The 13,609-nt window shown below is 39.1% G+C and overlaps 1 protein-coding gene across 2 annotated transcripts in view; it reads right to left on the bottom strand.

Annotated features, from left to right (window-relative positions):
* TBC1D12 (TBC1 domain family member 12) overlaps positions 1-13,609 on the bottom strand; it is a 66,516-nt gene that overhangs the window by 23,520 nt on the left and 29,387 nt on the right. For both annotated transcript variants that reach the window (XM_058436199.1, XM_032136409.2), the window contains exons 5-7: positions 10,770-10,876; positions 3,487-3,567; positions 90-178 (exon numbers count right to left, since the gene is read on the bottom strand). In XM_058436199.1, coding sequence (XP_058292182.1) covers positions 90-178; positions 3,487-3,567; positions 10,770-10,876 — 277 coding nt within the window. The remainder of the gene's footprint in view (positions 1-89; positions 179-3,486; positions 3,568-10,769; positions 10,877-13,609) is intronic.

Consider the following 13,609-nt stretch of genomic DNA (forward strand, 5'->3'; position numbering starts at 1 on the left):
AGTAATAGCTATTCATTTAAAGAATCTGTTGCCTTGGATATTGATAGATTTTTTTTTTAAGTAATTACAAGCTGATTAGAAACCCTCACCTTCTGAAAGATGTAGAGAGATGGAAATGTACGGGATATGTCCAACTTAATTAATTCCAGACTGGCCTCTCGATCAGCAACAGATACACCTGCATTTACCAAGCAGATACAATTTAAATGATCACTTGGCTGTAACAAGTTCAATTTTATAAATACAGAACGATCACACAGCATGTGTTATTTAAGTTAAAAACTGAATAATCAAGAAATTATAAGAAATGTCACATAGCTTTTGTTAGAACTTGTTATTCTCTTGTACAAAGAAAATAGCTATACATTTATCAGAAAGTTATATGGTAAAGGATTTCTAATTCCAGTTTTTACAGAAGATAGGGGCAGACCATCATTTCCATGGTAACAACTAGGAAAAAAAATTACAAATATCACATTTAAAAAATCATCAGAGAGCTATGGATATAGAGAGATCAATAGGATACAATTCCAGAAAAGTAAGAGTCTTTCCTTGGTGAGTAGACACTAGTGTCCATTTTTCTTCCTAGGGGTATCTGCCAGGTCTGGGTATGGGCTTAGGATCGAGCTCACCAAAGACAAAGTCACTCTGGTTGGAGGAAGAGAAACCAGAAGAGCTACACATGGCCAAATAAAACTGATGTGATAGACAGGAATCTGGAGGAGCCCTGAATGTGTATCTAGTTTTCCCTATGGGACTTTTCTGAATGCAGAAGGCCAGGCTAGAAATGCAGAATAAAATCACCCAAAGTCACAAGGTCTTGAGAGGGCATATCATTGGAGGGAGATACCTGTAATCAAAACAGAACACTTTGGGCCGGGTGTGGTGGCTCATGCCTGTAATCCCAGCACTTTGGGAGGCCGAGGTGGGTGGATCACCTGAGGTCAGGAGTTTGAGACCAGCCTGACCAACATGGTGAAACCGTCTCTACTAAAAATTAGCCAGGCATGGTGGAGCGCACCTGTAATCCCAGCTACTCAGGGGACTGAGGCAGGAGAATTGCTTGAACCTGTGAGGCAGAAGTTGCAGTGAGCCAAGATTGTGCCACTGCACTCCAGCCTGGGCGACAGAGCATCTCAAAAAAAAAAAAAAAAACCACTTTTTCCCATCAAGAAATTTGAAACTCAAGATAAACTAAGTCTATCTAAAGCTACAACCTTGCCCCAACCTAGATCAATTAATGGTTGAATTGAGGTGATAAGCCCTTAATCGAACTGCCTAACAGGAAAGAGCAGCTTCCTCTGCAGGGGAAACCTCAGCTTTGGTTTCTACATTCTCTTTTTTTTTTTTTTTTTTTTGTGAATTTGTTTTCATTGGGGAACATGGCACAGGGTGAGAAATGTCACCTTGGGCTATGGTATGCCCCACCTCCCAGAGAATGTCCATTTGCATTCTAATCTTCCTAAGATGCTTTATGGAACTTTTTCTTCTTCTTGGAGCTCTCTTGCCAGCCGCCTCTTCAGGCCCACTGCTGACCGGCTCCTCTTTGGAAAATTTCCTCTTTTTCTTGGAGCCACTCTACATTCTTTTTATATACAACGTCTGGCATACAATTTAAACATTTAAGATACACAAAGAAGCAGAAAATGTGACTTACAACCACTTTAAAGGGGAAATAAGGGGAAAAACAGCCAACAGAGGCAGACCTGCAGATGATACAGTATTGGAATTAACAGGCAACGACACTATCTGTTATAAATATGTTAAAGAAAATATCTGGCTGATATGCGCTAGAGAAAAAAATAATAATAAATTTTAAAAAGAAAATAGACGAAAAGATGGTGGAAGGAACATGGGATGAGAAGATGAAGAATTTCAACAGAGAAACAGAATGTATAAAAAGAACCAAGTGAACATTCTACAATTACAAAGCATATCTGAAATTAAAAGCCCATTACACAGATTTAGATTTAATAGCAGACTAGATAAACCAGAAGAAAGGATTAGTGAATTTGATGATGGATCAGTAAAAATCAATGAAACTGAAGCAGAGAAAGAGAAAAAAAAAAAGAATTGGCCAGGCACAGTGGTTCATGCCTGCAATCCCAGCACTTTGGAAGGCCAAGGCAGGAGGATTGCTTGAGGCCAGGAGTTTGAGACCAGCTAGGGAAACATAGAGGGACCCCATCCCTATATGATGAATTAAAATTTTTTTTCTTTTTTTCTTTTTTTTTTTTTTTTTTTTGAGACGGAGTCTCGCTCTGTCGCCCAGGCTGGAGTGCAGTGGCGCAATCTCGGCTCACTGCAAGCTCCGCCTCCCGGGTTCATGCCATCCTCCTGCCTCAGCCTCTCCAAATAGCTGGGACTACAGGCACCCGCCACCACGCCCGGCTAATTTTTTGTATTTTTAGTAGAGACGGGGTTTCACCATGGTCTCGATCTCCTGACCTCGGGATCCGCCCGCCTCAGCCTCCCAAAGTGCTGGGATTGCAAGCGTGAGCCACCGCGCCTGGCCTAATTTTTTTTCAATTATATAAAATTACATCTATCCCCCACCAAAAAAAGAAAAAAAAAGAGAGTGTAAGAGGCTTGTGAAACACTGTTAAATGGTCTACTATACATGTAATTGGAGTCCAGAAGGAAAACAGGCAAGAAAGGGCAGAAGCAATATTTAAAAAGACAATGACCAAAAAGTTAAATGACACATGCAAATTATACATATCCAAGAAATAAGAAAACAGTAATTTATGTAGACACTGCTTCTGACTAGAACTCTTCATTACATTCAGTTAATTTCTACTGAAGTGCAACTTTCACCATTTATTCTTTTTCTTTGGAGATGAAGTCTGTTACCCAGGCTGGAGTGCAATGGTGTGATCTCAGCTCACTGTAACCTCTGCCTCCCAGGTTCAAGACATTCTCCCTACCTCAGCCTCCCAAGTAGCTGGGATTGCAGGCACCTGCCACTACGCCCGGCTAATTTTTGTTTTTTTAGTAGAGATGGGGTTTTGCCATGTTGTCCAGGCTGGTTTCGAACTCCTGACCTCAGGTGATCCACCTGCCTTGGCCCCCCAAAGTGCCAGGATTACAGGTGTGAGCCATCCGCCCAGCGTCACCATTTATTATTGAAAAAATATTTCTGAAGTGAATACTTATAATTTTAATTCTCATAATTTCAATGCTTCATAAAAATGAGTTAAAAATGATGAAATAGCTGCTGTCTGCCAGTACAAAACTTCTTTACCTTTTACGTACTTTTAGTTCTCCACAAATAGCTGACATAGCTAAGAGGTCTTAGGATGATACTTACATGAACTCTTCTGCAAATCAAGTCTTTTTTCTAGCCTTGTTTACTGAAAGCGTTATTAAGATTAAATAAGATGATATATGTAAAGCAATTACTACAGCTTCTGATACATGGTACAAAATCATGCTCAGCAGCTGAATTTTCATCCTAAAATTCTTATTTAAAAAAAGAAATCACACCTTCTGTATCGTTCTCTGAACTTGTTTCACTGAAACTTTTCCACCGTTCTTTTGCTCTTGAGAGGAAGATTTCATAAAGTTCTGGGGGGTGGGGGAAGAACAAAAATGTATGAATAACAGGAAAGAAATATATTTGCAAATTTTAATTTTTACTCTTTACCTATTACAGGTCAGGTCTCTCTGATGTAGCAAGCATCAAAAAAGTGGCAAATCTAAGTACTTGATTCTACCAAAACTATTCATTATATACCCAGAAAGAAAGTAAATAAAATTACTGCATAGCAATCATCCATACAGAATGTACACATGAGGCAGAAAGAGATGCTTCTGCTAAGAAGTATCATTGCGGAACAGCAGAAAAAAATGATTTTTGGAGTCAATCAGACCCAGATTCAAATTCTAGCTCTGCCATTTACTATCTGAGGGACTTCAAGAAAGTTATTGAGCTACCCTGGAACTCAGCTTTCTTTATCTGTAAACCAGAGAAAAACACCACCTACTCATAGGGTTACTGATGATTAAATAAGAAAATACATGTAAAGCTCCTGAAACCTCATAGCACTTCAATAGATGCTCGATCTTGCTTTCTATCACTCCTGAAACTGGTGTCTCCATTATGATATTGCTATCTAAAGCTACTTATATTTCACACAGACTTGGTGTGTGTCACCAGCAAACAAAATCTCTACCCCTATCTTTTTAATTTAAGTGCCTAGTCACTGCACTCCTATATGCAGGATCTCATAAAAACTTCAGGACACGAAAGATTTAAAAAGTTTTCTCAATTCCCAAATTTTATTTGTCTTTATTTTGTAACTAACTATTGCAGATATTTGAAACTACATAAAAATAGGACATTTCAGGGACAGAAGAATAGAAAAGATATGTCTTGCCCAAACACCAAAGTTTGTATGTTGTCCAAAATAAGTTTTTTGCTTCAATTAATTCTTTTTAAAATTTTATTCATTTTTAAAGGTAATACAAGAACATGGTTTTAAAAAATTTCAAAAAGTAGGCCGGGCGCGGTGGCTCACGCTTGTAATCCCAGCACTTTGGGAGGCCGAGGCGGGCGGATCACGAGGTCAGGAGATCGAGACCACGGTGAAACCCCGTCTCTACTAAAAATACAAAAAATTAGCCGGGCGTGCCTACCGGATGCTGAGGCAGGAGAACTGAACGAGGCGGACTTGCATGAAGATCCCATCACTCCACCTGGTGAAAATGAGACCGCCAAAAAAAAAAAAAAAAGAAAAAAAAAAAAAAAAAAATTCAGGCTCATGCCTGTAATCCTAGCACTTTGGGAGGCCAAGGCAGGTGGATCACCTGAGGTCAGGAGTTTGAGACCAGTCTGGCCAACATGGTGAAACCCTGTCTCTACTAAAAATACAAAAAATTTAGCTGGGCATGGTGGTGCATGCCTGTAATCCCAGATACTTGGAAGGCTGAGGCAGGAGAATCGCTTGAGCCCGGGAGGTGGTGGTTGCTGTGAGCAGAGATCGCACCACTGCACTCCAGTCTGGGCAACAAAGCGAGACTCCGTTTAAAAAAAAAAAAAAAAAAAATTTCACAAAGTACAAAATAGTATAGAGAGAAAAATGAATTTCCTATCCTCAGATGCAAGTGTGGTTATCAGAGCTCTAATTCTTCCAAGAATGAAAATATGCATGCACAAGTATATGCATAAATATATAATCCTTTTTAAAAAAATTAAAGTGGCAACATGTTTCATGCACTGATCTGTATCTTACTTTGTTATATTAGAGGTTGTTCCACATTAGTAGATATAGATCTGCTTTTGTTTCTTTTAAACAACTGCATAATTTTCCAAAGTAATGACTATACCATAACAAGTATTCTTATATTGCCAAGAAGCATATCATTATCAAATATCTGACTAGATATATTTCAAACAGACTCTTACTATTCTAATATTTTCTCCCTTCTATTTACTTTTCATTACTACTAATGGTTTGGAAAGAAGAAAATTGAAGAAAAAAAAAACTTAAAATTCCTATCATTATTATTATTATTTTTTTTGAGACAGGGTCTTTCTCTGTCGCCCAGACTGGAGTGCAGTGGTGTGACCTCAGCTCACTGCAACCTCCCTCTCCCGGGTTCAAGCAATTCTCAGCCTCCTGAGTTGCTGGGATTACTGGCATGCACCACCATATCCAGTTAATTTTTTGTATTTTCAGTAGAGTCAGGGTTTTACCATGTTGGCCAGGCTGGTCTTGAACTCCTGGCCTCATGTGATCCATCTGCCTCAGCCTCCCAAAGTGCTAGGATTACAGGCGTAAGCCACCACACCAGGCAAAATGCCTATTATTTATGCCTGGCTCCATCACTGATTTCATAGAAGAGACGAATATAAGGTTAAAATTTATACATATAATTATTTGGGGGTTATTAGGTATAAAATTATAAGTTTAAAAAAAAACTCAAACTGGTTCTAAGACAGTCAGCTTCAATATCATACCCAAATTTTAAAACTATCTAAAAAAAGGGGGCTCACCAGACAAACCCATCAGTTTTAGAACTCATAAAATTGATCTAATAATAAAAATGTGGTAAGGCATTTCAAAACATCAAAGGACATCTCTCCAGTAAGATTTACAGTTAAGAAGACCTGCATCTCAGTTCAATTTGATGCTTGGATCCTCATATCACACTTACTTTGCTTTGAATCTGCAAAGGGAGAGTTTGAAGCAGGCTTAAAGATACTTTGGACTTGAAAAGAGAATACTTTGATTTCAGTGTATATTTTGCTTTCTGATTTTGTGACAATTATGATATTATCCATACTCTCAGCAAAATGCACTTTATCGTTTTATATTATCATGAATAACTGTTAGAACAATCCTTTCATATTCTTACCCCTATTTTACAGATGAAGAAAAACTAAGATTTCCAGATGTTAAGTAATATGCCCAAGGTCACAAACCTAATATATATGGTGGAACCAAGCTTTGAACCATATTTGACTGACTTTAGAGCCCTTACTCTTAGCTACTATTCTCTAATGATTATAAATTTCATGACTAAAACAAGTCAAATTACTAAAGCCATTCAAAAGTAAACAAGATTAACAAAAATAAATGTACTTCAATCCAATTTTAGCATCTTTTCCACACTAATAAAAAAAGAAGAGAATAAACACACATTCCATTCTCGAATACATAAATGTTTAGCAACGAAAATCGAAAATTATGTTGGAAATAAATGACTCAGTTATGTTACAAAACTATAAATTTCAAGCTAAAAATGAACCTTTTGATTACAGTATCACAAAACGTTAACACCAATTTAACCAATATTTTAATGTCTAAGTTATCAAGATAACTCAGATTCTAAAGCCAGTTATCAATAAAAATTGAAAACAAAACTTCATATAACCATCAATACCTCATTACCTGTTTGCAAAATTGATTCTTAAGACTTTAAACAATACGGTATGTTCAAAAACTCTTATTATGGATTTAGAAAATCAAACTGAAAGTTCTGACTATAATTTAAAAACAATCTGTTCCAAACTCAGAAAGCAAAAGTAATCTCTGTTTACATTTGGAGAGAACAGTTAAGTCATATAAAATCTAACTTTTTCTAAGTTAAATAAAAACTTAATTCTTCCTTTAAATTCTATTCTAAAAGTTTTTAAGTTCTTTGAAAATAACATGTTGGCTGGGCACAGTGGCTCACGCCTGTAATCCCAGCACTTTGGGAGGCCGAGGTGGGCATATCACCGGAGGTCAAGAGTTCGAGACCAGCCTGGCCAACATGGCGAAACCGCATCTCTACTAAAAATACAAAAATTAGTCAGTGTGGTGGCAGGCGCCAGTAATCTCAGCTACTTGGGAGGCTGAGGCAGGGACAACTGCTTGAACCCAGGAGGCGGGGGTTGCAGTGAGCTGAGAGAGCACCACTGCACTCCAGCCTCAGTGACAGAGCAAGACTCCATCTAAAAAAATAAATAAATAAAAATAAATAAATAAAATAATATGTTTATTACAGGAGACTTGTGAAAATCAAATTTTAAAATAATACATAATCGTAATATCCAAAGTTGGCATCGTTTTTCAGACAAAGGGTAAACATTTAAATTTTTGTTATAATTTTGTCCAATTATATATAATGCTGATTGCTGCAATGAACATTTTTGTAGAAAAGCTTTTGCATCCAATCTTGGTTATTTCCTCAGAGTAAATTCTTAGAACTAAAATAAATAAACAGTCAAAGGTTATTTGTTTGAGACCTTTGGTTAATATTTATGAATGATTTTCAGTCATCCTCATACGGGTAATTCTCATTCATTTTAATCTCTTTTGAGGGATGAAAAACAGTACTTGGATGTTAACATATATGTCTTTTTTATAGAATGGCAGGAAAAAATATATGTCTTTGATTTGGGTATCTCAAGGAAAATGGTTAAATAAATTACAGTACAGCCAAATTGTGGAATACAATGTAGCTATGGTACATATGAGGCAGACTTGTATGTGCTAACATGGAAGATGTTCAAGATAGATTATAGGGTGAAGAAAGAAAGCCACAGAATAACCTGACGGCATAAATTGTGGGGGAAAAAATAAAAAAGAAAAGCTTTAAAATTGATCATATGTAGATGCACACTTTATGTACATAGAAAAAAGACCAGAAAGAATATACACCAAATTGCTAACAGTGTTTACAGTAGGATCAGGAATAGCAGTTCAGGTGGAAGAGCAGACACTTGTACCTTCTCATTACTTTAACTTTTTCCAATAAATATAAAAAGAAAAATTTTAGAAGTAACAGTGACAATATATTATTTCTAGTATTAAAGTCCTTAAGTCTTTATATGGTGCCATTGTCTAGCATTAACATTATCATTTAGACCAATTTAGCACATTTTATTATTAATTATTTATTTATTTAGAGACAAGGTCTCACTCTGTTGCCCAGGCTGGAGTGCAGTGGCACAATCACAGCTCATTGCACCTCCTGAGCTCAAGCGATCCTCCCACCTCAGCCTCTCGAGTGGTGTGACCACATGCGGGCTGTCTGGCTAATTTTGGGATTTTTTTTGTAGAGACGGGGTCTCGCTATGTTGCCCAGGCTGGTCTCAAACTCCTGGGCTCAAGAGATCTATCTGCCTCAGCCTCCTGAAGTGCCGGGATTACAGACATGAGCCACCATGCCTGGCCTATAAACTATTTTACTTTCCTCTATTTGATATTATTCTAATTTTATCTAATTTTTAAAAATTATTTATTTATTTATTCTATTTTACTTTTGAGATGGAGTTTCGCTCTTGTTGCCCAGGCTGGAGTGCAATGGCGCAATCTCGGCTCACTGCAACCTTCGCCTCCTGGGTTCAAGCGATTCTCCTGCCTCAGCCTCTGGAGTAGCTGGGATTACAGACATGTGCCACCACGCCCGGCTAATTTTGTATTTTTAGTAGAGACAGGGTTTCTCCATGTTGGTCAGGCTGGTCTCAAATTCCCGACCTCAGCTGATCCACCAGCGTTGGCCTCCCAAAGGAGGAAAAGAAACTTTTAGCCTTCCTCACAGGCGTGAGCCACCGCGCCTGACCAAATTATTTATTTATTAATTTAGAGACAGAGTCATGCTCTGTAGCCCTGGTTGGAGTGCTGCGGCACAATCATAGCTCACTGTAACCTTTAACTCCTGGGCTCAAGCAATCCTCCCGTCTAAACCTCCCAAGTAGCTGGGACTACAGGCATGAGCCACCACGTCCGGCTTAATTTTTTAAAAATTCATCAAAACTACTCTGCAAGCCAGGCATGGTGGCTCACACCTGTAATCCCAGCACTTTGGGAGGCTGAGGCAAGCGGATCACTTGAGGCCAGGAGTAGGAGACCAGCCTGGCCAGCATGGCAAAACCCCATCTCTACTAAAAATACAAAAAATTAGCCAGGCGTGGTGGTACACACCTGTAGTCCCAGCTACTCAGGAGGCTGAGGCAGGAGGATCGCTTGAACCCGGGAGGCAGAGGTTACAGTGAGCCGAGACTGCGCCATTGCCCTCCAGCATGGCAACAGAGCGAGACTCCATCTCAAAAACAAAAACAAAAAAACTACTCTACATTTTGCTCCTATCCACCAAAGTTTAAGAAACTTAAGAAAATAATATAACTCTTTGAAAGTCTTACTTCTTTTCTGTTCTTTAAAGTTTTTTTTTTTCTTTTTTTGAGAAAGAGTCTCGCTCTGTAGCCCAGGCTGGAGTGCAGTGGCTTGATCTCGGCTCACCGCAACCTCCGCCTCCCGGGTTCAAGCGATTCTCCTGCCTCAGCCTCCCGGCACACGCTGCCATGTTTGACTAATTTTTCGTATTTTAGTAGAGAAGGGGTTTCACCGTGTTGCCCAGGCTGGTCTCGAAATCCTGAGCTCAGGCAATCCACCTGCCTCGGCCTCCCAAAGTGCTGGGATTACAGGCGTGAGCCACCATGCCCGGCTAAAGTTTTTTCTTTATACAGCTAATCAAGTTATAAACTTTAAAATTATTTATTTATTTATTTATTTATTTATTCATTCATTCATTCATTCATTCATTCATTCATTTATTCATCCATTCATTTGAGATAGTCTCGCTCTTTTGCCCAGGCTGGAGTGCACAGGCGCGATCTCGGCTCACTGCAAACTCTGCCTCCTGGGTTCAAGTGATTCTTCCACCTCAGCCTCCCGAGTAGCTGGGATTACAGATGTGTGTCACCACGCCCAGCTAATTTTTGTATTTTAACTAGAGACAGGGTTTCGCCATGTTGGCCAGGCTGGTCTTGAACTCCTGACTTCAGGTCATCCACTTGCCTTGGCCTCCCAAAGTGCTGGGATTACAGGCATAAGCCACTGTGCCTGGCCTAAACTTTTTAAATTAAAAAAAAAAATCCCAAAATGACTGGTTTAGGTGAAGAAGGAGGAAAAGAAACTTTTAGCCTTCCTCCAGTATTTATGTGTTTTCTGTATAAAAGTGGAGCCTTTTCATAATTGACTATTTTCTTTTTTCTTATATATACTTATTATCCACTGCCAAGTAGAATCCCAGAAGTTTTTGATATTTGAATGCCAAGATTATTGATAGTTGTAAACTAAAGGGAAAACCATAAATCTTTATATAAAATGTAATAACTTATTAAATCATAACAGGTTTTGGGGGGATGAAGCATGCTTTTAAAATGACATTATATATGATAAAGGCCATTTATTTTAATGGTCACTCTACTAATCTGCTAGGTAACTCTGTAGATGGCTATTTGTACATGTGGGAGTAACTGAACGTAGAATACAAACCAGGAGTGATATTTAGTTCATTTCCTACAGCTAGACTCCAAACTTTCCCACGGACACTAGGGGGCAATCCCTGCCACCACAATTCTCGAACTCTTCTTGTACTACGCCTAGAATTAAAGGAGGAGAAAAAAGGAGAAAGTTACTTGTTATACCAAAAATACCAGTTGCATGATGGATTATCTTTAGTCTGTGGCCAAGTGATCAAATCATTTTTAGGACTATAGAGAATTAAGTACGTAATGCATTCTTTTCTTTGAGTTCATGCTGCAGGCAACAACAGCCTATAAGATGTATAGGATCCCAAAGGGGCAACAGTAATCTAAAGGGAACTGCGTTTTATAAATGCCAATGAGAGAATCAGAAATATGCGGTCAATTATTTAAAAAACAGGATAAAAGGGACATAAAAATGTGTCACCAATTCAGCACCAAAAACAAAACAACTAAGAATCTACAGTGGGTAAGGCCCTAGTTTTTGAGAAGCAGTAAAGTCTGCTAAAAAAAAATGTCGGCTTTAAAGTCAGATAGATCTGAGATCCAATCTAGTTTAACCATTAATCAAATGTATAACCTTGGGCAAATCACTTAACCTCTCTGACCTTGAGTTTCCTTATAAGATAAATGGGAGTAAAAATACATACACCTTATAAAAGTTCTAAGAATCAAATGCAATTACTTATGTAAAGTGCCTCAGACAATACGTCACACGGTGCCAATATTCAACAAATTCCCAGTGTACAAACTACAGTAGGTATTGCAGAAGATATCCCCAATCCTCCAGTCGAGAGGGAAGATAAGGCATATTTTAAAATGTTATGTAAAAAGGCAATAAGAAAGAAATTCTGTCATTTGCAACAACACAGATGAACCTGCAGGATATTGTGCCAAGTGAAATAAATCAGGTACAGAAAAATCAACACATAACCTCACTTATATGTGGAATCCAAAAAAGTCACTCTCATAAAAGTAGGGGGTAGAATGGTGGTTATGGCTGGTGAGGGGGGAGTAAAGTGAGTGGAGAAAGGTGAGGTGTTGATCAAAGGGTACAAAGTTCCATCAGAAGAAATAAGTGTTAGTGACCTTTACATAGAACAGTGACTATAATAAATAATAATGAACTGTATGTTTCAAAATTGCTAAATGAGATTTTAAATGTTTTACCACAAAATACTGAGAAGTATGTGAGCTGATGGATGTGTTAATTAGCTTGATTTAATCATTCCATAATGTAAACATATACCAAAACATCACATTGCACCAGGCAGGTGGCTCACACCTGTAATCCTAGCACTTTGAGAGGCCAAGGCAGGCAGATTGCTTGAGCCCAAGAGTTCAAGACCAGCCTGGGCAACAGAGTGAGACCCCATATCTATAAAAAAATACAAAACTTAGCTGGACGTGTTGGCACGTACCTGTAGTCCCAGCTACTCAGGAGGCTGAGGCAGGAGGATCACCTGAGCCCAGGGAGGTCGGGGTTGCCGTGAGCTGTGATCTCGCCACTACACCCCAGCCTGGGCAACACAGTGAGACCTCGTCTTGAAAAAAAAAAAAAACCCCTCAAAAAACACATCACGATAGGGTGCAGTGGCTCACACTTATAATTCTAGCACTTTGGGAAGCCAAGGCAGGCTGATCACTTGAGGCCAGGAGTTTGAGACTAGCCTGGCCAACATGGTGAAGCCCTGTTTCTACTAAATACACAAAACAATTAGACGGGTATGGTGGCTGTAGTCCCTGCTACTAGGGAGACTAAGGCATAAGAATCATCTGAATCCAGGAGGTAGAGGTTGCAGTGAGCTAAGTTTGCACCACTGCACTCCAGCCTGGGTGACAGAGGGAGACTCTGTCTCAAAACAAAACAAAACAAAAAACAAATCACACTGTACCACATAAATATATACAATTATTATTTATCATTAAAAAGATGCTGGCAGGCCGGGCGCGGTGGCTCAAGCCTGTAATCCCAGCACTTTGGGAGGCCGAGGCGGGCGGATCACGAGGTCAGGAGATCGAGACCATCCTGGCTAACACGGTGAAACCCCGTCTCTACTAAAAATACAAAAAAAATTAGCCGGGCGTGTTGGCGGGCGCCTGTAGTCCCAGCTACTCAGGAGGCTGAGGCAGGAGAATGGCGTGAATCCGGGAGGCAGAGCTTGCAGTGAGCCGAGATTGCGCCACTGCACTCCAGCCTGGGGGACAGAGCAAGACCCCGTCTCAAAAAAAAAAAAAAAAAAAAAAAAAAGATGCTGGCAAAATAAATTTAAAAATGAATAAATAAATAAATAAATGCAAAGGCAAGATAAGTATATTAGTCTCAAAGAATGATGATGGGACATTTACATAAGGGAAAGATCATACATATTTCCTTGATTATGAGATAAGCACTTTAAAAATCATTTTAATATTAATAAATGCATCTTCTAATGCATTTATATATTTAATATTTTCTTTCCAAATAGCTGCTATTACATCAATAGTGCATCTTACAATTGATGGTATGTTAGCATCAAGAAAATACAGTAATTAGGCCGGGCATGGTGGATCACGCCTGTAATCTCAGCACTTTGGGAGGCCGAGGCAGGAGGATCACAAGGTCAGGAGATCGAGACCATCCTGTGAATGGTGAAACCCCGTCTCTACTAAAAATATAAAAAATTAGCAGGGTGTGGTGGCGAGTGCCTGTAGTCCCAGCTACTTGGGAGGCTGAGGCAGGAGAATGGCGTGAACCCGGGAGGCGGAGCTTGCAGTGAGCCAAGATTGTGCCACTGCACTCTAGCCTGGGCAACAGAGGAAGACTCCATCTCAGAAAGAAAAAAAAAAATACAGTAACCAAAGACATTA

This window comes from Hylobates moloch, unplaced genomic scaffold, assembly GCF_009828535.3.
Source record: "Hylobates moloch isolate HMO894 unplaced genomic scaffold, HMol_V3 SCAFFOLD_3, whole genome shotgun sequence".
Lineage (NCBI taxonomy): Eukaryota > Metazoa > Chordata > Mammalia > Primates > Hylobatidae > Hylobates > Hylobates moloch.